General features: G+C 38.7%; 1 protein-coding gene across 1 annotated transcript in view; it reads right to left on the bottom strand.

Annotated features, from left to right (window-relative positions):
* The window catches only part of LOC117938007 (cadherin-7-like), an 86176-nt gene that overhangs the window by 51513 nt on the left and 11389 nt on the right, over positions 1-23274 (bottom strand). The window contains exon 3 of the mRNA XM_034862317.1: positions 94-388. Within this exon, the coding sequence (XP_034718208.1) occupies positions 94-388 (295 nt within the window). The remainder of the gene's footprint in view (positions 1-93; positions 389-23274) is intronic.

The raw sequence follows: 23274 nt of genomic DNA on the forward strand, positions 1-23274 counted from the left end.
TAGAAAACAGGGATAAAGTAAAAGGACGGGAAAGAGAGGCTATATAAGAGGGAACTATATGGGATTATATTTAAGAGAAATGGGGAAGCTTACCTAAGGGTGACATCTCTGGTACCCCTGCCAAGTATGGTCCATCAAGAAACTTTGGCTCATTATCGTTGATGTCCTGGACCTTGACAACAAATTCAGACCTGGGCTCTACGGGTATATTGGTGACTCGGTCTACAGCTTGAGCTTGGAGGGTGTAGTAGGGCTGTGCCTCCCGATCAAGGCGCTTTGTGGCGTGGATGTCCCCTGTGTTCTCATCAATGGTGAAGATGGAGGTGGCGCCCTCGCCAGTTAACACATACTTCACCTTGCCATCTCCTTTGTCCACATCTGAGTGTAGCTGAGAGACAAAAGAACATCAGAATAAGGCAACCATAAAAGAAAGTAAACCATCTATTGGAGAAAAAATCATTTCAATATTTTAGTGGTGATGATCAACATAGAGAATGACTCGAGGGCATTTGTCTTAAAGGAATGTTCCGCATGTAAATACTGAATAATGATTACAAACCTGAGGGTAATACTTTTCACATTTTCACATTTCCTATTCAGAGATAATAAGCTAAATTGATTGGACTAGGATTTAAACTTGGATGTATGTTATCATATTTCATGTCACAAATTTTATTTAATGTATTGTGAAAACTACTAAAATATGTACATGCAAATGAAATAACAATTTACGTATTGTAAATTTCACTGCTGATTTGCTTACACAAGCAAACACACAACCTCATGTTTATTGGACAAACATCCGAATCAATTCAAAAGATCAAAAACATGCGGCATTTATGTTTGATTAATTATGTTACAAAATCCCCTCATGATTTGCATTTTGCTACAAAATAATTGAATGAAATGAAATGGAGCCACTTACTGCAATAACGTTGTGACTAGTTAACTAATGTATTGGTCATTATGGATGATCAAACTAGCCATTTTCCTTTAAAACATCCAGCAATGAGTAGCTCATCTCACATTTAGAAAAATGACTTACTTTAGCGCTTACAAAATACAAAAAATAGAGTGACGATTCACAGAATGGATCTTTGTATTTCCCTTATTTTCTGTCTGGAAACCAAAAACAATGGATAATACTTTTTTCCAAAATAACGCATCAACACAATAACATTGTCCCGTGAATTGTTTAATGCATTGCATTAGTGGAGGATCCTATATTGGCTCTCTTTGGCATCTTTGCTTTTCAACAATGTCAGGTGTAGATATGTTTTGGCCACAAGTAGTCCAATATTCATACAGCCTTTTGAATATCAGTGAATGAATGCTCATTTGAGTAAAAGCTGGACTCAAAATCCTTCAATTTTGTGCTTCTTTTCATTCATGGTCTACCCTTTTGGAATAAAAGGAGAACAGATGGTTTGGTAGATGTGAATGTTTTCTGTGCAATTTCTCAATGGCATCTGTTTCAAATGACTTCTGGATAATAAAGCTGAACTATTTTCAAAAGTTCCCATTCATTGCCATTGAGAACGGCCTACTGTACTACTTCTAGCAAAACTGATTCCATTTTTTTTCTCCCTCTGAGAATCAATAGCAAGAGCTTTCGTCCACATAAAACAACCTTGTCTTAAACAAGTGGCACACCAAGTATCGGTCAATTTCACATTTCCCAATCGAATTGGTTAAACTCAAAACATGTGGATTACCACTATAAAAAATTAGATCTGTTTCTAAGAGCAGCTAGAATATTAATAGGAGTTATTTTATGGTACTCCATTAACAGACAGGCAAGATCCTTTTTTTATCATTGAACCTGTGCAGTCACTACAACAACCTTCTTCATATGGCAGAGTTTTAATCTCAGGAGAACAAGTCATGAGTACAAAGATGACCTTAAGACCCCACCTCAAAGTACAACTCCAACAAAAATAAACCTTGAACAACTCTAAAGAAAGAACACTTGAAGCTTGTTGGAGCATTAAAATTACCATGACAAGTAACCAGCCTTGAATAATCCTGTTTGAAGTCAGAGCTGTCTGATGGCCATCAACCCCTTCAATGTTCTGAACAATAGAGGGATCACAGAAACTGCCATTTATCTCACGGGAAGGCCGTCGTTGGTGTGTAACGATGGACATATGGACCATTTTCATCTGTCAGCATTGAGCAAAGTGCATATTTCTGTCTTCACCACATCACCTAAAACATGACAAAACACCCCAATTAACAGCAAAGGATATAGAGCAAGCTTTTAGTGGATTTTTTCAAGGAATGTTTTTCCTAATTTGGCGTTAAAAGTACACGGAATAAAGCGTCAATTGAACCTGTAATATCTACACTTCAATAACGTCAGTCTCCCAGTTGTTTTAATTGTAACCAAGAGTGCTCCTAAATCACTGCTGGTAATGCAAACACAGATTTTTGCCTTGGTTTAGATTTCTCCAGTTCCAACTCCAATGAGCACTTTAGTTTCCAATGAAGAGATGATCAACTCTTCCAGGAGCCGGACTAAAACTCATATATCTTAGTTTTGCAAATCAGTTGAAGTCCTTGTCAGAGTGGTCTGTTTACTCAAGGAGCCTGAAGCGTGTTGTTGAACTCAAAGTGACACAAAACAGGCATGCAACCAATGGCATCCAGAAAACAGCAAGAGGTTTTTGCATTTCAAGGTAAATTTCCTTCGCTGTTGTGCTTTGTGGGTAACGTGTAAGGCTTAGAACGCGTGTGGCTGCCAATACGTCGTCATTTGGGTCCTGAAGATCTTCACTGTATTCCTACCACTGAATGATCCGCAGTTGTGTTCACCAGCTAAGTGGTGCAGATGAAAACCATCAAGGCAAAAGCCTGCCCTGACGCTTAGTCGCCAGATGGTCAGACCTCTTTGACACTACGTGATTTTTTATATCCTTAGCACACCTCAATAGCTTGAGCACAAAAAAGTACAGTTACTGTATTACTCTGTGCAGAAATAGTAAAGACATTACAATTGAGCAATTCAATTATTTGTATTATTATGTGTTTTATCTTTTTTTTTTTACTGTTGAAAAGGGACAGTGAAAGGGAATGCAAAGTATGCGCACAGTGTACAGGGTTTTTTAATTAATACTAGCCTCTCTTGTTGTTCATTGTGTAGTGCACTGGCAAAAGCCTATTATACAAGATTTTGTTTTATAATACAATGCACTCACACACGAATATTGTGTCAACTCTTCCTTCAATTTATCTATAAATGTCAACATCTCATTATAGGATAAATAACAATGGTATTTCAGGTGCCATGTCTGCGCTGCAGGGGTGAAGAACGATTAGGTCAATATTATATTGGCGGCACTGGAGGAGTACATGGTGAACAGCCGATACAACACCAAAGGTCTTGTATTAATGAAATCTATCAGCCCGCTGATGGATGCTGCGTTAGGGGCATGATGATTGCATTGGTCGTGTCCTGAAGCCCCAGCATGCATATGTCACCTCTCTTATAGAGCTCACCGTGTTTATTCACCATCTCCTGCTGTCAGGAGCAAAACTTGAGCTAAACTGTCAGTCGTGGAGAGAGTCAACATTTAATCTGGAGGAAGCCATCCGTGGCCGTTTGTTTCTGGTAAATGCCATGGACAAGAAGGACAAAGCTGACAGGCCACAAAGCATGCAAGCCCGGTCAAGGGTCAAGCCAACTATTTGGTCTTTTCAGTGGACTGTTTGCTTCATTTCCCATTCTCTGCCTGGCAGTGGGACACACAACAGTGCAGCAACTGTCGCCACATTACAGTACATTTATAAATCTCATCTACACTGAGGGCTAAGTAAAATAGGTATAGCTTAGCAGGGCTTATAATAGGCAGACCCTGGTCAAATACCTTCCTCCTCATTTATTTAACCCATTTTGAAAGGTCCACTGCTCATTCCACTACTCAGATGGTATTTGAAGTTTCAACTCTCTCTTTTACCGAGCACCACAGTTGCTTCACTTGCAAAAATGTAAAGACTCCTCTGTAATTCTTTTATTTGCTTCCCTTGAGGTAAATGCAACACAGCATGCAGCACGGCGATGTAGCTCAAAGGCACTCCCAGGGATTGCGAGGGAGGGGTGGGATCTGAACACGAACCCTTCTGAAATCAGTGCTGACACTTATCATCACTTTGTACGCAGGCAGTTCTCCAGGGACCAGCCTGTTGGCTTTGTGTTGGCTTGTTTACCGTGTAGCAAAGGAGAATGGTAAAACGCATAAAAGAACCCATAACAACCCACTGATACATGCCTGTCCTATCAATAGCACTGCTGCACAATGTGTTCAAATTGTTCTTGCATTTGAATTTTCATTTTTGCCATTCTATGCTACATGACTAGTGATGTTGGGAAATGCGTAATTCTATTTTGCCCATTTGGCTTGGCTCTGTGCAAAGATGCGATTAGAAAAATATGAAGAAATATAAAAATGCTTAAACCTCAAGATGTATGATGTATGTTTAAATGCTTTGTATTTGCACCTCCCTTGAGGAAAGCACAAATTTTCCTACTCAATAGACTGTGCTCAATCCCAGATGGGTACAAAAGTCCAAACCTACAGGCAACCTGTGAGCAATACTGGATTCGGTACACCAAAACAGCCTCTGCCTCAAGAGCCCTTAATCAACAATCGCCCTCAAGATATTTCATAGAACAGCTGAACGTCAGGGCTTAAAGGGGACTCTACAAGCAACGGCTGTATTACGAACCCAAAAATAAACTGTGAAACATGGATGACTGCACTCTGACATTGTTTACTGATGTTGCACAAGAAACCTGCAAATATGCCTTCCCGCGGAGTAAATCATATATTATGTACTATGTTACGTTATTATATCCAACAGAAATTATGAATTTTCCAGCGAATGAAGATTATTACAGAACACAGCAGGGAGTTCAGACTCATACAATAGAACATATATAAAGCACAAAAAAAACAGCAGACAGGTGTAAGAATGGTCATTCTGCTACAAAAAAAGAGCTGAAAATGTAGATGGGGGCTTCGGCGCAGATGTCACTGACGTGCTTGGCTTTTCATCTATTCACTCGGACATGTGCTGGTGAGTAGCCATGGTGCTGTGCTCTCTGAGAAAGACTCAGCCAGTCAGCCTCGCCTTTTCATTTCAAGTTGAGATGGGGCATAAGCAATCACCATGGAGAAACTGTTTGCTATCACACATGGGTGTACAGATGCATGGGATCTGTACATGTAGGCTTATAGTTATAATGTTATGATTCTTTATGTTTCTCTTATTAGTCCCTTCTCCACTGCCTTTTGTGTTTTCCATGATCTATATATGTATTTCTTTTAATATAAACCTTAATGCTTTTGACAATGTGTGTGTGTGTGTGTTTGTGTGTGTGTGTGTTGTCTGATTTTATTGGATTGCAAAGCATTTTGACACTTTGTTTTGGATGATGTGCATTATTATCATATTTAATCTCCTTGTCACTAAACAAACATCATTACATGTACTTGTTTGGATTACTGCTGTATGAAATTGAGTTGTTGAAATGAAGCAGGTTATATAAAGACATCTAGTTTCTAAAAGCATATACCTATCCACAATTTAGTAGATTTACAGAAACAAAGATATCTCTCAAACTATAATAAAAATAAAGTATTGTATGTATTTTTGGGGGGCAGCTGTATTGCTTTCTGACTCATTCGGAGTCTATTTCCCCAAAAAAACCTATAAAGTTATTTACTTTGCCAGATGAAAACCTTCTAAAACACAAAGATATTGGATGCAGGTGGATTCATTTTTCTTTTTAGCTTAACTAAGTATCTGCCGTGCTAAGAATTACACTTAAAGATGTCTTGAATATTCATCAATATTTTTGTAATTTTTTGAACAAAATCAAATGAGGAGAAATTCTATTTTCTGTCTTGAATAGGCTGCTTCAAAATGAATGAAAAATACTTTAATAGACTGCTAAATCTACACAAACAGATGTGTTTGATGGCTTGACGGCAGGTACAAAGCAAGCACAGAGAGTTTTTTTATAAAAGAGGATAAATATGATAAATATGAAAATGCAGAGAGGCATTTTTCAGCAAGGTTCACTGCTCTCCCTCTCAGACGTGGGGACTGTTCACATACGAGGATCGGCTTTCAATCAAAGTCAGAAATGAATTTCTGAATTGTGACTGCCATTTATACACTTTGTCTCCATCCGGCAGCAGCAGCTCATATCTGCACCTGCTGACTGAGTCATAACACAAGAAAGATAATGGCTCTGTTTCCATGTCAGGACAATACATTTGGGTTTTCATAGAAATATGATTAAACACTTTAAGTCAAGATCTCAAAGGAAAAACAATGGTACTATATATACACCTTTTTACAATTCAAGTTCTGATCCGAGTATTTATTAAAATAGTTTCTGTCGGTATTTTCACATTAAATCACATGAATGTCAGTTGTATTCATACAACAGACGGCACTTAACATACAGTAACCCCAAAACATAATGCACTCGTAGGTTGTTGTGCTCAGCAGGCTCTGTTCGACAAACCCAAACAATCAGGACTGACAGGAAACAATGGAACTGGCTGTGTTGGTGAAAATGACATGGCCAAAGCATTAAACACAGTGTATCTGCAACTCAAAACTTTAAATTAAGATATCTCTAATGACATGACAATGAAAAAAAAGTGCAGATATCTTAAGATATGAATCTAAACAATGTTCAGATTGTTATTATGACTAGGTAAAATAAGATGTCCAATATGTTCCCAGAGATGGTAAAGTGAAGTGAAGGTTAAAATTGACTGAGTAAGAAAGCAAATTTACTACAGCCTTAAGGTCTGAAGATTGAACCATGAACAATGCTTGAGCTGTTATTTTTCTCTAAAAAAGGCAGTTCTCATCCTCTCAAATATGGAGATTTCCTGCTTTTCTCTGTTTTATATAACAATAAACTGAACATTTTGGGGGTTTCGATTAACAAAACAAGGCATTTACAGACATCACCTAGCACTTTAAAAAACCAAACGATTAATCAAATAAAATTAATTGCAGATTAATTGATTATGAATAAAATCGTTACTTGTAGCCCTACACATGCAACATATACAGGCACATAAAACACAGTGTTGCAGCAAGACGTGCAGCATCGATCACATGAAAGCTGCTTATGTACTGCAAAACATGAACTTTCAAATATATGTCAAATGTGACTAAAATTTAGTTTCATTTACTTAAGCACAATGCAACAGTGTTTGGAGTAGCTCTTGACATACGCATTAGTTGAAGACGTGCAGGAGTGCTTCTCCGGGCTGTCAATCTGGTGCCCTGTTGGCTTTTGTGGTGTGCCAGCCTTGCCACTGTGCCGATTTGTCAACCAATGAAAGTAATCATGCTAGCAATCAGGGCAAGCTTTTCACTTGTGTGTGCGTGTGTGTGTGTGTGTGCGTGTCTGTGTTTCTGTGTGTGTGTGTGTGTGTGTGTGTGTGTGCGTGTGTGTGTGTGTGTGTGTCAGTCAGTCATTCAGCCGGCCTCATCACAGAGACGCACATTAATGGAAGACAGGAATAGGCATCCCTTTCAAAGTATTATGGGAGAGGGAATCAAAGCTCTGTCGTCGCCAAAAGGCTCCTTAGATGCAATTGCTATAACTGACTGAAGGACGAATCCAAATGAAAATGTGAACGGTAAAGAGGAAACTGAATTTCCAATCATGGAGAAAAAAATAGAAACCTCCTGGATGGAAAAATTATTATTCAACATTAGGATGAAGTAAGTATTAATGTGAATGAAGCACATATTTAATCCAAGATGTTGAAATAGCACACTGCATTTAGATTTTCAAAAAATATGGATGTGCACATTTTCTTTGTTTCAGAATAGCCTGGACTATTTGAAAATAAATATGTATTTGATGTGCCCACCAAGCGCTAATGTCACTGCAGCCTATAATGTCTATGCACTAAATGTAACCTGTTTTTGTCGTTTTTATATAATGTCATTTTTATATATTTTAAACATCACTTGAGCAACGGTAAAATGTTGTTTTGTGCATATGGTTGAAATGACCGGTAGAGGGGCAATGCAAGTGCATTCTGGGATTTGGTGTCTTACATCCACATGAGCCAAAAACACCCAATTTAAAGATATATTCATCTTTCCAAAGGTGAAATATCCCTTTAAATAGGGGACAGGATGCAGGCATTCTGCTGGGACTCAGAATTCAATCTCAGAGTTTATATTGGCAAAGTATGGTTCACTAAAACAGTAGAGGTTTGGTGAGATTGCTGCGGGCTTATACTGTACATCGCACAATTTCAAAACCACATGCACAAGTGACAAAAAAGAGCTGCTAGGGACAAGTGCAGGACATACAGTACAGTGTTGAAGGCCACAATGGGCTATAAATATCACTTGACATACTGTTATGAACCTCTGGTCCCAGGTTCACACTTTTAGGCTCAAATGCTTGCTGATGTGTTAACAGCTCAGTGAATCCACCGAAAAACTGCAATTTAAAAAATCCACATTGCCTATATACCTAGGTAATAGTTTATAGATATTTATTTAATAATTTATCACAATTTGACACATTATAGTTTGTATATTATTGGCATGATTTCCTCCTGAAATGTTTACATTTTTAACTTTGAAAAACTAAAAAAAGCCCCAATTATTCTCCTCAGCATCATAATTGCACTTTTGGGGTCTACTAGAATAGGTTTACATGCTTTGATACATGTGGAAATATTATCTTTCTCATACTGCCTATTGCTGCAGTGCTTTCACCTGAAACGATTTTTCTGAGCTTTTGGCCCGCCTTGCTGAAAACCCCCTGGTCAAGTGGTAACCAAATTCAAACAAGCCACTAGGCGGTCTTACTCCAGCAGCGCCTATGAGCAGAACATATGAAAAACTGGGCTTTCTTTCTCAATCAATTACATCATTATTGAGAAATTTCAAACAGTAATGTGCAGTTGGGAAATGTAATGTGTCTGTGGGACATTAAGCTGCATTATATTGTTTACTCAAGTGTATGTCGTTACAGCACACTTACTACATTTCTATATGCAATAAAATTACTATTCCTCGTTTTGAATCTTAAAGGGCTAAAAAACTAAAAGGGCACTCGGAGTGGGATTTGGAACTGCTCCATGAATTACTTTTTTGATGAAAATCCGGCCAGTTGTTTTTTCCACAATGCTGCTGACAAATAAAACAAACAAACCCAACCGAATACATAACCTCATTGGGGGTGGTAATGAAACAGGACTTTAAAATCCTATTGTTAAAAGTAGATGGCAATCTGAAGGGTATCTATACAGCATCTCTGTTATATAGAGGCTATACAAATGTATTTTAGAGTCTGTTAGCTGAGGTGAAATTAAAAGAGAAACTATATGTGCAGATTTCAGCTACTTTAGGGACTACCACTCGCAGATGAAGCCTAACGTCCTTGTTCATACAGAATCTTTTGTTCACATACATACATAATCAGAGCAAAATTTCAGTTTGAGCATGTGTCTTTTGGTCACCCTACATTATATTTTAACAAGATAGTGACGGCTTACTTTATACTCTTCTCCCCTTCATTGTGCATGGCTCTGAATTGATTCTTTGCTGAGTTCTATTAAGCTTAAGTGTCCTTTTAAATGCTGCACTTTTCTCATTTATCTGCAGAGCAAACTTTATCTGGGCTGACTGTATATAAGATCAAATACTTGCTAGAAAGGCAAAAATAATATCAAAAAACATAAACATTCATAAATAAATAAATAAAACAACCTTGCTCCAGGTCAAAAATGAAATGCTTCAGTCATGAGGCTAATAGTGCTTTGAGTGTAAGTGTTTCATGATTAAGATTTTTTTAGATTAGAAATATGAGTGGAGTACAGTAAGGTTAGCCTCATTTTTTCTGGCACTCTAAAGAAAACGTGCAGAAAATAGGGCAAAGTGAGTTTCAAAAGATGTTCAGCAGTCAATGAAGAAATACAGCTCCAAAATGATACAAACGGTGTATGTTCATGTTGTGCCAGCTGTGTAAGGTAAAACATTGACTTTAGTCTGCTCACAAAAACAGCAGTCCACTTTGTGTGGTCACATCTATGAAGTTAAAATGTTCTACAACTTTGCAAAGAGCTCCATCCTGCCAACAAAAATGACAGGCCTTTCCAAAGTAGCCGCTTCCATCTGTCTTGCAGCCGCTCTATATTGGCTGTCATATGAAAATGGCCCTGGCAGTTTTTTTAGAACGACTTAAAACCGGCCAAAATGAGGAGGGTATTTCCACCGTAGCATATAGTGGAATTCACTCTGCTTTTTGTGTTAAGCGGACATTAAAGCAACTCCATTTATGAGTGCCTTGTTACATTTTTTTCAGATATCTATGTGTCAATTTGATCATGTACGGAAACATATTATCTTCAAAGGAAACAAATCAAATAGACAAAAGGTTATTCATACAAAAAAAACAAATAATAAAATTAAAATAATATGCGTATCCTCACCATCATATAAAGGCCTCTACTTCCCATGTTTCCTTTGGTGATTGTGACCGTTTTCATGTCACTGATATATTATTTGAATGCTTGGGGAATGATGTTTGTTTCCTCTTGTTTTACACTCAAGCTCTCCGCAGCAAACTCATTTCAGTGCTGTTTGATACACATTATTTTGATTAAAAACATGTTCAGTGAAGAGTACTCCTTGCTCCCAGCACTCAGAAGTGATGGCCTGATGACAGTGACATCGATAATCTTATCTTAGGCGCTATTCACCTACATGGATAAGGATGAGCAATGAACAATCCAAATATTAAAAATGTGGATGAGGGGAATGATAACTGCCTTATTATTACCCATAAATCACACAATTTTAAGAATTGAAGACTGACATTACTTAACCATTTGTTACACTAACAGACAAAAAATGGTTCCTAGGGTTTAGGACATTGGTTATGACACTTCTGTCAACTGTCTGTCTATCAAAGCTGCATTAAAAAAAAAAGAAGAAAAAAAAAGATTATTTTATGCGTATTTCCGCTTTTACTGATAGGACTGAAAGAGGGAGGACATACAGGAAACTGTCAAAGGTCAGACGCAAACCCTGGACCTTCTGCATCGAGGCATAAACCTCTATAGATGTGTGTCTGCTCTACCAACTGAGCTAACCGGCCATATAAAGCTGCCCTTTGTAACTGGAGTGAAGCAGTGATGGGATGGGAATAGGCTCAACGTTTGGATGAGCGGGATGTGAAGTGAAAGGGCATGCCTCCTCAGTGTTGGGAATAAATACTGTAGTCACCAGTGGGAAATGCTCCATTTGTTTAATGTGCCATTTCCAAAGTGGAACCCTTGTAATTGTACAGACATGGCAACCTCACCGTGCATACCACCCCTCTGGAATTTGATTAGAGCTAAAACTGTTTACCAATGTTTGGAGCTTGACATTTATTGAAAGTGGCCTTTAGTAAAAGTCATAGCGAAAGCGTGAAGAGGTTTTCTGATGAGCCTGTGAAGCTTCTCCATCTTCTGGGCCAATAAGACAGAAACTGGCTTGTTAATGGAGCAATATATCAGTCAGTCCCATCAGCTGAGGAAGAGGTGCCCTCAGAGGGCTCAATTTTTAAACACTTATTTACTTAGACATATGCAAATCATTAGTGCAGCAACTTTATTAGTAACTACATTTGAATTGAGGCTTAAAAATTAAGGCTTGGGAATGCACCAAGAAACTAGATCACAAATGTTTGTGGAAGATAAAAAATAACATTGAAGTGTTTCTGTGTGTGACGAAGTGGGTTTGCTCACCACTTGTCCCATACAGGTCAATAGTTATAGTAAGTAGACACACAGTTTACGTTAGTTTAGTTCCATTTTATTAGGTTGCAGGTTCAAACATGGTTTAAAGGTTTCCCTGTGTTGATACTTACAATTGTTTGTTCCTTTGTTCAGTTCCACCATGCAGGACAATTGTTAGGGGAGGGGCCGACAAAAGCATTTCCTCTTTTATAGGAAAAGGGTTGTCAGGGATGACATCACCGGGCCAAACCAAGTAGAGGGGTTTCTTTTGCGTAGGAATGTTTATTTTGGTTGTTTTTGGTTATTATATAAAAAAGGTATGAATAACCCTGACCTGTTTTGTAGTTAGTAAGATAGGAGGGAAATGGTAATCAAGTTCCAAAGGTTAGGAGATTGCTAGGTATTAATGTTACGGAGCAGATCAACCTGCTTTAGGATGGGATGGACTGAAGCAGTGGGGTGTGAATTGACAACCCTATATAAATAGTAGGATTTGTGCTCCCGATGAAACAGGGAGGTGAGGCTGTGCTATTAGGAACACTTGCCTGTTGTTAGCACTGCTACCAGTTGAGTGTGTAATTGTCTTTAAGTTTGATTATTCTATTATCCATGTACTCGACCACTGGAAATAAATAATTATCTCTTGAAACATCCAATGTCTGAGTCTGCCTACCTACCACCATTCTAGCCACTCTGGCCAACCTACCACAATGTGCATCTGCGTTGATCGCCTCTCAATTTTGTACAGACGTTCATGGGCCCAGAGGATGAATCCAACTGACTTTGGTGATCTCATAACTTTTCCTCTAGTGTCACCATTAGGTTATAATTTTTAATGATTTATTGAAATCACAACTATCGGACTGTGAGATTTGGTACAGACAGTCATGTTCCCATCAGAATGAATTATAATATCTTTGATCCCTTGAGTTTTTATCAAGCAAAGATTTCAGTTTGTCAAATTCTATACTTTGGTTTATCACCAAAATCTGTACAACTGATTACATTCCCATCAGCCTCAGCTGTACCTTGTGTTTGGTACTACTTGCAAATGTTGGCATGCTAAAGTGGTAAACTAAGATGGTGAGAATGGGGCATAGTATAACTACTTAACACCAACACATGCACAAGCTCTGAATGCTCCGCTACATCCAACTCCAAACATACTAATAAAAACAACAAAATAAACATGGACACCTCCGACCAGACAAGGCCCCGTTCAATGTAATTAAAGCCAAACTTAATGGATATGGTGCTGTTGACGTACATTATTTAAATCCTCACATTACCAACTCTCATCTTGATCATGTGAACACTCAAAAGTCATTAACCTGGTAATCTCTCTCATCACTTCCATCTAGCCCACATGACTGTGACATTGTGTAAGATTATACTTATCTAACATTTTTTTTTAACTGCCTCACATCATGTAATGCAGCCAGCTGTTTGTTTGAATGAATAATATGGAGCTGAACCTGAATTTGGCCACTACATTTGGAAGGATCTAGGAGTAGTGCAGACACGCTGGACATTCATGCAGAACGTATGTTTCCTTTGTGGATAAATGTGGTGTTATGGGCTACTGTGTTCCGTCTATTGCTCACATGACATTTGGGAATCTCGCTGTCAAGAACAAGTCAACTTTGATTTTGTCTGCCACTTGTGGGAAACCAATGTGTTGTTGCCGTCGCCGTGTCGCTGCCTTAAGTACCCCAGACAGTACGACAGTGAGCATGACATTGCTGCTCTATGTGCCACCGTCTGCTGAAAAGACCCAGAGGCCAATGAAGAGTCAGCAAAGGTTTGCCCAACGCGGGGAGGTCATGACTGCTTGTGGTACATGATTTGTACACTTTCCACTTCAGCATTTACTTGAAATAAAGCCAGTTAAGGGTCTCAGACAGAAAAAAACAACCTCACTCACAACATTTTTTTTTTTTTAACCACACAATTGTTCAAATATGTTTTTCTACATCTCTGCTACATCTCTAGTTTAGATGTCCATTTACGGTAAAAGTAAACGTTCAACTATCTGAATGGATGTTTTTCATCAAAATGAAATACAAGACATTTATTTTTTAAATCCAGCAACTCTTTTAAGGACAACAACTGTCTTTGCGTTTGCGGAAAAAAACAAGTACAAGAAAAAGTATAGGTCATGCTTTATTTATCATAATATATATATACACATATATGTACACACACACACACACACACACACACACACACGTATGTGTTATATATGTAATTAATATGTGTTAAAAAGGTTAGAAATTACAATGTTTGAAGTATTCTTTGACAGCATTATGTTTAGTAAGCCCTGGGAAACTAAACTAAATGAAAGAAATGTAACACCAGGTCATAGTCACATGCCAAGGAAGATTTTTTGGTAGCTAATTTTCTCGAAGAAATCCACTTGAAAAGGTCTAGTCCAACTCATTCTCAATAAAATGTTTGGGACATCATTTCCAAGCACTATGCATGTGAATCCAGTAAATCAGATGCAATGTGTTTGTAATGAATTGAATAATTGCGTTTGACACACACAGATGAATCAGGTCAAAATAGTGCACCTCAAAGTCCACCGATCACATGCCTATGCATATGCACATGCACGCAATGTAGATTAGGATCCGATTTGTTCCCTTATGCTTGTCATTTTGTCGATACAGAGGTCAAATAAAAAGCATAGGCTCATGTTATGTCTGTCATCCATTATTGATGTTCAGGGTGAGTGCTCTTGAACCTTTTTTCATTCAATCTCACTTTGTCTTCCTCGACTATCTGCCAAATGCCTACATTTCCTAAAATGCTCGGACAACATACCTGAAGCTACTCAATGGTTTTAAAGGTAGAAAGAGTAGTGATGGATACTGTTAATACATCTCTAGAGTAAGAGCAAGAGTTTAAGTGTTTTGAGAACAATCTCTTGTGGGTGTATTCTGGTACATTACATTTATTTTAGCCTGTATGGAGTTCTCTTGACATTTATGTTTTCGATCTTTAAAAAAACAAAAATAAGGGGATCTGGCAATTAAATCTATGGTATACTTTTGTTGCATGTCTGCATTGACTCATGTCACTATTAATGCCCATGGAGGTTGTAGGTAGAGAATGTCAACTCATGGCACGTGATTAAATTCACAAATTTAAATTCACACTTTGAAACATGTGTGGGAGGTTAGAGAACACTTTCAATTTATGTGTAATAAAACCAGCATATCTCAACATTCGTGTCCCAGGACAGTACAATTCTGTTACAGCACACATGTATTAATCATCTGTACCATACAGATCTGCATTTGGCCTCTGTACTCAATGTTTCAAATCAATTTGTAAATTCTCCATGAGCTCCTGGCAAGCACACAGCTTTATGGGACGTACTTTAATTGATGGGATGTCATGTAAAGTAGAACGGATCATCGACAGGAAAATAAAACAGATGTAAATGACCCCACAAAGCATTTACCCATCTGCATTACAGTCCACAGCCAATTAAAATGAAAGCATATACTGTAGCTCGCAGTCAACATCAGCGGATGCATGTCCACACTTCACTATATCAGTGTGTTGATGCCAGATTCTTAAATAACTACAGCACTAGGCCAATTAGAAATGATATAACGATTCTCTGTCACGATTTTATTTTTCAATTCTTTTTATTTAAAGATTTTAAACTTTTGGATTTTCATAATTTGTTTTGCGGGACTAATTTAACACAGACCAAATATGCCATCAGATGTCTGAGGACTGTATCTATGTTACTTGAGTTTCTCCACTTGATTATCACCTAATGCTTCCTGGACAAACCAATGTGAGCTACAGAAGAAGAAAAACAACATGCTTATCTTATGAAAACTTTTAATTTCCCTTCCATTTATACCCAACAAACAAAAATCTGCTCTGTAATTTCTCTGCACAAGACTGTTGACCAACGAATGACTCTCTACGCAATTGGAAAGTCCTTTTGAAGCGACAGCAGCATCAACGGTTTGCTGCAATCAATCGCCGGCAGAGTGGGCGGGGCTTACCCAGTCTATATTTAACATGCAACAATACAAATCCTGAGTCCTGTGACTCAACCATCCTTTAATTCTTTGGGGAAATAATTAAAAAGTCCACCTGGATTATACAAAGTGACCAAAGACCCTGTGCAAAAAAAAAAAACTAAAACACGAGGATAACGCCATCTCTTTTACACTTCCCACAGTGCAGCTCCCATCCAAAGGGATTATAAACAACTCAAACAAGCAGTATTACTTCAAACAATGAAATACCTTATTAAACCCCAACATGAGAGGGCCTTTGGGAAGGAAGACTTTTGATGTGTACACAATCCCTCCAGTAGTGAATATATTTAGTCTTGCACCAAGAAAAGGAGCAAATCACTCTCCTGACACCATTCTTCATTGTGAGACATATCAAGAGCCAAATTCAATAACAACTTTAGATCGTAGCCAAATCTATATCTGAATCATCACATAATCTTTGCATAGCCTTAGCCCCTCGGCATAATTTAACACTGTCAGACGATGAACTCATCTCCTCCATAGAAGATGAATGGGCTTGGTTCCAAGAACAGGATTGCTTCACAGAAAACCCTCAAACTTTACTGGAGCCACTACATGTAACTGAATTCAGGCTGGAAGGACAAAAATTGAGTAAAATGTGGTCTGAATGGAGGGGAAATAATTTGTCTTGCACCTTTAGTTCACATTGTATATGGCCTAACCAATCATCAGCTTAAGGCTAAGGTGCTATTGGCTGGAAGTAAAGTTTAATACAGAAACTGTTATAAAAAGTAGTATTTCTACAGATATTTTAATGGTAGAAACACTTCCTACTCATAGAGTGGGAAGAAAGTTAAATAAGAAGATAGGGATCACAGACAAGTTTTGTTGCTAGTTAAGAGCATGCCATATTTAGATAGGAAGAGTTATCTGTTAATGGCTATTAAAAAAACTAGCTGAGTCCAGTATGAGCAAGAAAAACTACTACACAACATTTTCTGCACCAGCTAAGATCCTGTTATCCCTGAAATTGAATTAAAGCTTTGGGGTAAGAGAATGAAAAGAAACCAAATGGATTCAGCCACCAGCTCTTTCCAATACAGTTATTGTGGTTCTGAATTTCATCAATCAGCCGCGGGGCTTTAAAAGTCTGGATCAAATTTCCAGAATCCGTTATGTGGAGTCTGTGGGGGGGGTGGGGGGGGGGGGAGTTTTGTTCCGTGAAGCACCCAAAATCTGAATCGAGCAGGCTGTAAAGGCATCAGCCAAGCCTGTACCTCAGATGAAGAGACAGAACGGCAGAGGTCACGTCTGGTTGCATTCTGACTATTTACTAGATCTAGCATGTTAGTTAGCAGTAATTAGCCTGTGTCTATGTTATCTCCTAACATATACCTACACTCTCCGTCTCTGCAAGATTGGGAATGATTGAGATTTTTCATGGCACAGCTACCAGAAGACTTGTAACTTTCAAACATATTGCTCAAGTCACATTTAAGTCGTCTGTGCAGTAACGCTCAGCCATCAGCGGACAAGAGCCTCTAATATGCTTCACCGGTCTCCGTCCAGAACAACGAGGTCTGTTGGTCCATTTCTTTAACTGTCTGCGGGTGATCCCCTAATTTTTCCTGCCTTTTTAGATTTGATCACAATGTGGGCAGAATTTGATCCAACTCAATTTTATTCGTAAAGCACATTTCTAAACAACCAGGTGCTGGAGATTGACATGATTATAAAGAGACAAATGACAAAACAAAGAATTAAAACAAATAACAGACAAAAACATAAAATGCAAGGTTTAAAGACGAATTAATAAAAATGAGTTTTAAATCGTGATTTGAAAATGTGAAGTGGCCAATCCTACATGCAGAGGATTAGGATCAGAGAATCAGGATAAGACATATGTATTCACACCAGGTGTAAATTTAAAAGTTGATATATACTTTGTATATCTACAGTATATGTATATATATTGTGTACATGTAGGGCTGTCCATTTTTTTAATCTCAATTAATAGCATGAGTGTCCTAGATAACTCGCAATTGATTGCAAATTAATCTCAATTTAGTTTTCTCTGTTCTAAATGTACTTTAAAAAGGAAATTTTTAGAGTTTTTAATGCCCAAGGTGTTATTTTGGCGCTTGCCTGCTGTTAATACTAGCTCTATTCTATTCGGTTTGACCGGGCCACGGTGCCCTGTCCTCCAAATGTTTTTCCATTGCAGATTTAGTACGCGTGAGCAGAGTGCAGCAAGTCGTTACTTGTTTCAAAAAAAGCTGGAGGCAGCAAAAAAAAATGCCGCTAGTTAAACTATTTAAAAATGCGGCGTTTGTTTAGGACACCCCCCTCTGTTGCTAGAAATGATGACGCATTGATTAGTGACGATTCTCTCCGACCAATCAGTGGTCTGCAGGTTTTCCCGTCACCTTTTGTCATCGCCTCAGCTCGCAGGAACCTCAACGGAGGTGATACAAAAAAAAGTACCTGTTAGCAGGTACCAGGGACTTTTTCATAATGGAAAACACAAAAAGGCGAGTAGAGTCAAGGTGAGAAGCAGGTACCATGCAATATAAAAACACCTTGGAGACTAGACATATAATCTACGTAATCTGTTCACATCGACAGTACATGCAAATAACTTTAGTCTTGTGGGGAGAACCATCTTGAAGGGCTTTGAAACAAAAAACAAAACATTTTATTGATCCATTTCTGCTCAAGGATCTTCGTTTCTGCTAGCTATCCACTCATCATGGATGTATTAAAAGACACATGAGACCCACTCCTGTTCCGCGTCTTGTCTCTGCTGCAGCCACCCCCCCTCAATCTAGCAAGAAAGTTGGCAACACTGTCCATAACATTACTCCTGTCGCTTCCTGATTTCCATAACTACGGAGCGAAATCACAGAATGTGTGGGCATTAATAGCATGTTACATTTTTTATTTTAATAAAAAGTTAATTTTGGCAGCCCTACAATAACTAATTTTTATATAGTGTATATTGTATATATCTGCCCAGATGAAAACAAATTGTTTCCCAGTATCACATGATTGATAGTGCACTATTTCTTCTTTACCCGTGGCCATTCAAAACAGAAAAACTAAGTGTGCATTATCTCTGTGTTCTCCTGCTGCCAAGTGTATGTTTTTTACACAGTGAACCGGTGACAGCTTCTTGGGCTGCTACCAACATGGTCTCCAAATGATAAAATACACCTCCAAGAGCAAAAGCTACAGAGGCACTATTGTGAATCACCAACATTAGTCCGATGACTGGCTCATACAATACCCTAATTGCCTAGCGTTACTATGCATGGCTTCTTTCTCCACAGAGCAATCAGCTGCTGCGAGCTGCTACACATTGTTTTGCTAGTCAAGTCACAAAACATTAGCTGGAACAAGAACACAAAAAGTAAAATAAATAAAAAACTGCTACCTGATTTTTTTAAGGACGCCCTTTGTGATATGTATATATAAATGAACAGAACTGATATGGAAATAAGCCAGCCGCATTTACTTTCAACACAGCTCAAAGTGAAGTTTGTCATGCTTTCAGAGAGACTTCCAAGTAAGAAAGATGTAGGAGAAAGGCTATACTAAGAGCTTTTGCAGTACATGTAGGTCATTTCTCCTCCCTGTGGAAATATAGCCTGTTTTAGGATTACGGGCTATGATTCATTATGACTGAATTTAATTACAGCGAGAGGTGGCCAATGCATGCCCGGTTTTAGCATATTAGGGTTTTTTCCTCCATTGGATGGTAAATGTCTAGAGGAGGGTGTGTGGGGGTTGGGTTGTATGAAATGTGTGTGTGTGTGTGTGTGTGTGTGTGTGTGTGTGTGTGTGTGTGTGTGTGTGTGTGTGTGTGTGTGTGTGTGAGAGAGTGAGAGTGAGAAAGAGAAAGGAGTGTGAGTGTGTGTGTGTGTGTGTGTGTGTAGGGGATAAAGAAGAGGAGGTATCAGGTTCACACACACACACACACACACACACACACAGATTACTGAAAGTAATCAAGTTATGGTGAAGAAGTCGGATAACTCGTTTATGTATATCTTCCCCATTTTGCATTTCCAAAAACATCAGAAATAACCCTCAGAGCACTATAGTAAACAAAGATGTGCATGCAAATTGTTATTAAGACGTTTTATCATTGATATAAATCACACAAACCACCAGTTTGTTTTAGCAATTCATTATTGTCAATAAAAGATGGGGTAGTGCCATGTCTGTTCATAGCCCTGTCAAACCAGCTCCACCCTATATCAACATTTGAATTGATTTCAAAACCATTTCACACTAGTAACATTTTTAGGCATATAAATGGCGCGGCTCCAGGGATGGAACTCCCGTTTGATCCAAACTGAAATATCTGTAACAACTATTGAATAGATTGGATTGCGATGACATTTTGTACAAACAAAGTATTTAGCATAGCATTTAGCAGGCTTAAGAGAGCTTCTGTTGTGGCTGTAGACTTTTCGTATAGTCTCAGTAAGTTTGGTAAACATCTGAAGTCATACTTACTGCTTAAAAGTGGAAGAAGGTGGACATTCTGACCAGTTTTACATTACTTTCATGTACAGGTAATTTCATCTTCTCTGCTCACTTGCTAGCTTTCCATTGCATTACCATTGCATTTTGTGGTCTTAAAGGTGTTCCTTTGGATACAAGTACCCCTCATTAGGAATCATTAGTGTAGTGTTCCTTCAATAGTACTTTTACAGCATAACGTTACATGCAACAACTCCAAGAAACCCAGATACGGTTATACTGTTCCAAGTAATTCGGTCTCACCTTCACAAATCTACCTCTGTTCATCAAATTATTCTTCTTCCCTTTACATGAAAAATGAAACCAAGTTTCCCACCTAGATGGGTGTTTCTGAAATTAGACTACGGCTGAAAGTGGGGAATAATATGATTACTACGGAGCTTCAATGTTTGTTAAGAGTCTACGCAGGTTTGATAGACTGGGGTCCCATGAGCAACAGAGGGTAATACATAATGAATCAATCTCAAAACACGCTTGACACAATGAGCAATCCTCTGAAGTATCTGCAGTAATATGAGGGATGAGAAAACTTAATGTAATAATAATATATTTCACAAAAGATAAATGGTCTTCCCGCCTCTACTTTAAACCAGAGATCTTCAACAGGGGGTCCGGGAGACCACTAGGGGGTCATCACAGTTGCTGCAGGGGGGCCACCAAATTATTGTTTGATAGTTTAAATATATCTGAAAATATACATTAACATTTATCCAACATATTATTTGTAAAGATACATCTATCTATAAATTGCAGTAACGTCTGTCCATCTCTGTGTGTGTGTGTGTGTGCGTTATGCACATATCTCTCGAAGCGTTAGTCCAATGGATTTCAAACTTGACAGGTGTCCTGCTAGGGGTCCGTGTAAGTGTGGTGCCAAGTTTGAAATTTTTGGGATTAGAAATGCGCAGAAGATATCGTTAAATATATATCGTAAAAGAAGCACATATTGGCTTTTGCCGCTCTAGACGCTGGGCACTCCCCCTCTCATACTGCACACTGAGTGAGCACGGTGCAGGAGCAGACACAGAGGTTCAAAGAAAGCAGAGGAGCTTTGGCAGCTAAACTGTCAACTACACCCCAGACCCTATGGGTTACTACCTTTGACTCTTTTCCTGCTTCCAAAGTTAGCTACATGCTTTCTGGATGTACCAAAATTATTTTTCTTCACTTTCCTGGAGCAGGGGCAGATAGCTGAAAGGAACATTGCGACTGCTGTGTGGAACAGGTTGGCACGCTTTTCCGTGTGTATAATTTCCGCTAAGAAGAAACTCAACAAAAAGCCATTTGCCAACACTAAATAAACAAAAGCCAGACACTATATAGTAATAAGTTGCTGTGAGCTGCAGCCTACATTCACTTCTAACCAGAGAAAGAATATGACGTAATCTCTGAGATTATTCCTTCACAGCGCTGTGCACTGTGAGAAAGTCTCAAAACTGAACCGGGCAGACACAGCACTTTTCAAACTCAACCCTGGTTAATTAAGTCTACTGCTAACTAATAACATTATTGTTGCCAAAATACTGCCGCGAATCAAATCCCCTACGTCACAGTCAAGCCACTAAACCTGTATGGAAATTAACACCTCTGCTGAAATGTTAAATTTGTTAACGATCCGACACAACACCGTCTCTCTGTCACTGTCACTATCACTCTCTCTCTCACACACACACACACACACACACACACACACACACACACACACAGGTTCTGATGGTTGATTAACGCAGACATCTGCTGCTCTCATAACGGTCCGGGGGGGGGGGGGTAGCGTACTGCCACGATTCCATGACGCTAATGTCTGGTTCCTCCACATTTTCATTGTGATATCTTGTAATTACATTCTGAATCTGTAATGTTCTCTGTCAGGTTAGTATCAGTAAGTTAGTAGTAGGGTATGTAGGGGAGTTGCATATAAAGTGGTTTGGGGTCCTAGGTAATGGGTAGGTTAGGTAGCCATTCACAGATACAGTTACTGTTCCACATTTTAACATTCAAACATGATGTATAAATATATGAATATATAAACTATTTCTTTAACAACTTACAATTGTATGCCCCATTGAAAGGTATATCTAAAGCCTCTATGCTGCCCTACACTTTATTGTAGGGCCAGTTTAATATGCCACCCAATTCTATACATTTTATATAGTAAGGGGTCCCTGCTCCATCTCTTTTTCAGCTAAGGGGTCCTTAGCATAAAAAATGTTGAAGACCCCTGCTTTAAACCACAAAACCTTCTCAAAGGAACAAGTGGCAGACAACGGACTTCTTTGCTACTACTACCTACTGCCTGTAGGTTGTAAGTTGACCCACTGCCATGCTTACATTACTCGATGAAATGTTGAAGAATGCTAAATACCACCATTACACAATAGTCTCCGGGCCACCTGTCCCACTTTGTAGAGGGAAAATAGAGAGATGTAAAAACGTAACTTCTGTGTGTATTCATAGTGCGTCTATACTCTCAGCACAGACAGAGGACCTCTCTTGAATTATTCAAGATTAATCCTGTTGGGGATGTGGAAAATCAATACATCAGCAATTCAGGAAACTTCAGCAGTCAAAAAAAACACTCACATTAAAAGAGGATTCCGAAAGAAAACTTAAAATAAAACACAACTTCAAACTATCTCACAACTCCCTCGCTCCCACAATATTCCTTAATATTTAATTAAGTTGCAGTACAAGAAAGAGTATTTATCTGATACAGCACATCCAAATGCCACAATGATATACTTTGTTTTTCATCAAGCCATCAACAGACCACCATAAATGTGAAGAACTGGAGCCAAGAGGTGAGAGGGGGAGAGTGAGTAAGTCCAAGCTGTAAATTAAAGCTGCAAGCAGCAATGGAGGGCCCTCGCTAACATGCGCGAGTCGGGGATACTGGCGGACGCCTCTCCTTGCAACCGCGCATTTGCGCGTCA

The sequence above is a fragment of the Etheostoma cragini genome, chromosome 22 (genome assembly GCF_013103735.1).
Source record: "Etheostoma cragini isolate CJK2018 chromosome 22, CSU_Ecrag_1.0, whole genome shotgun sequence".
In the NCBI taxonomy this organism is placed as follows: domain Eukaryota; kingdom Metazoa; phylum Chordata; class Actinopteri; order Perciformes; family Percidae; genus Etheostoma; species Etheostoma cragini.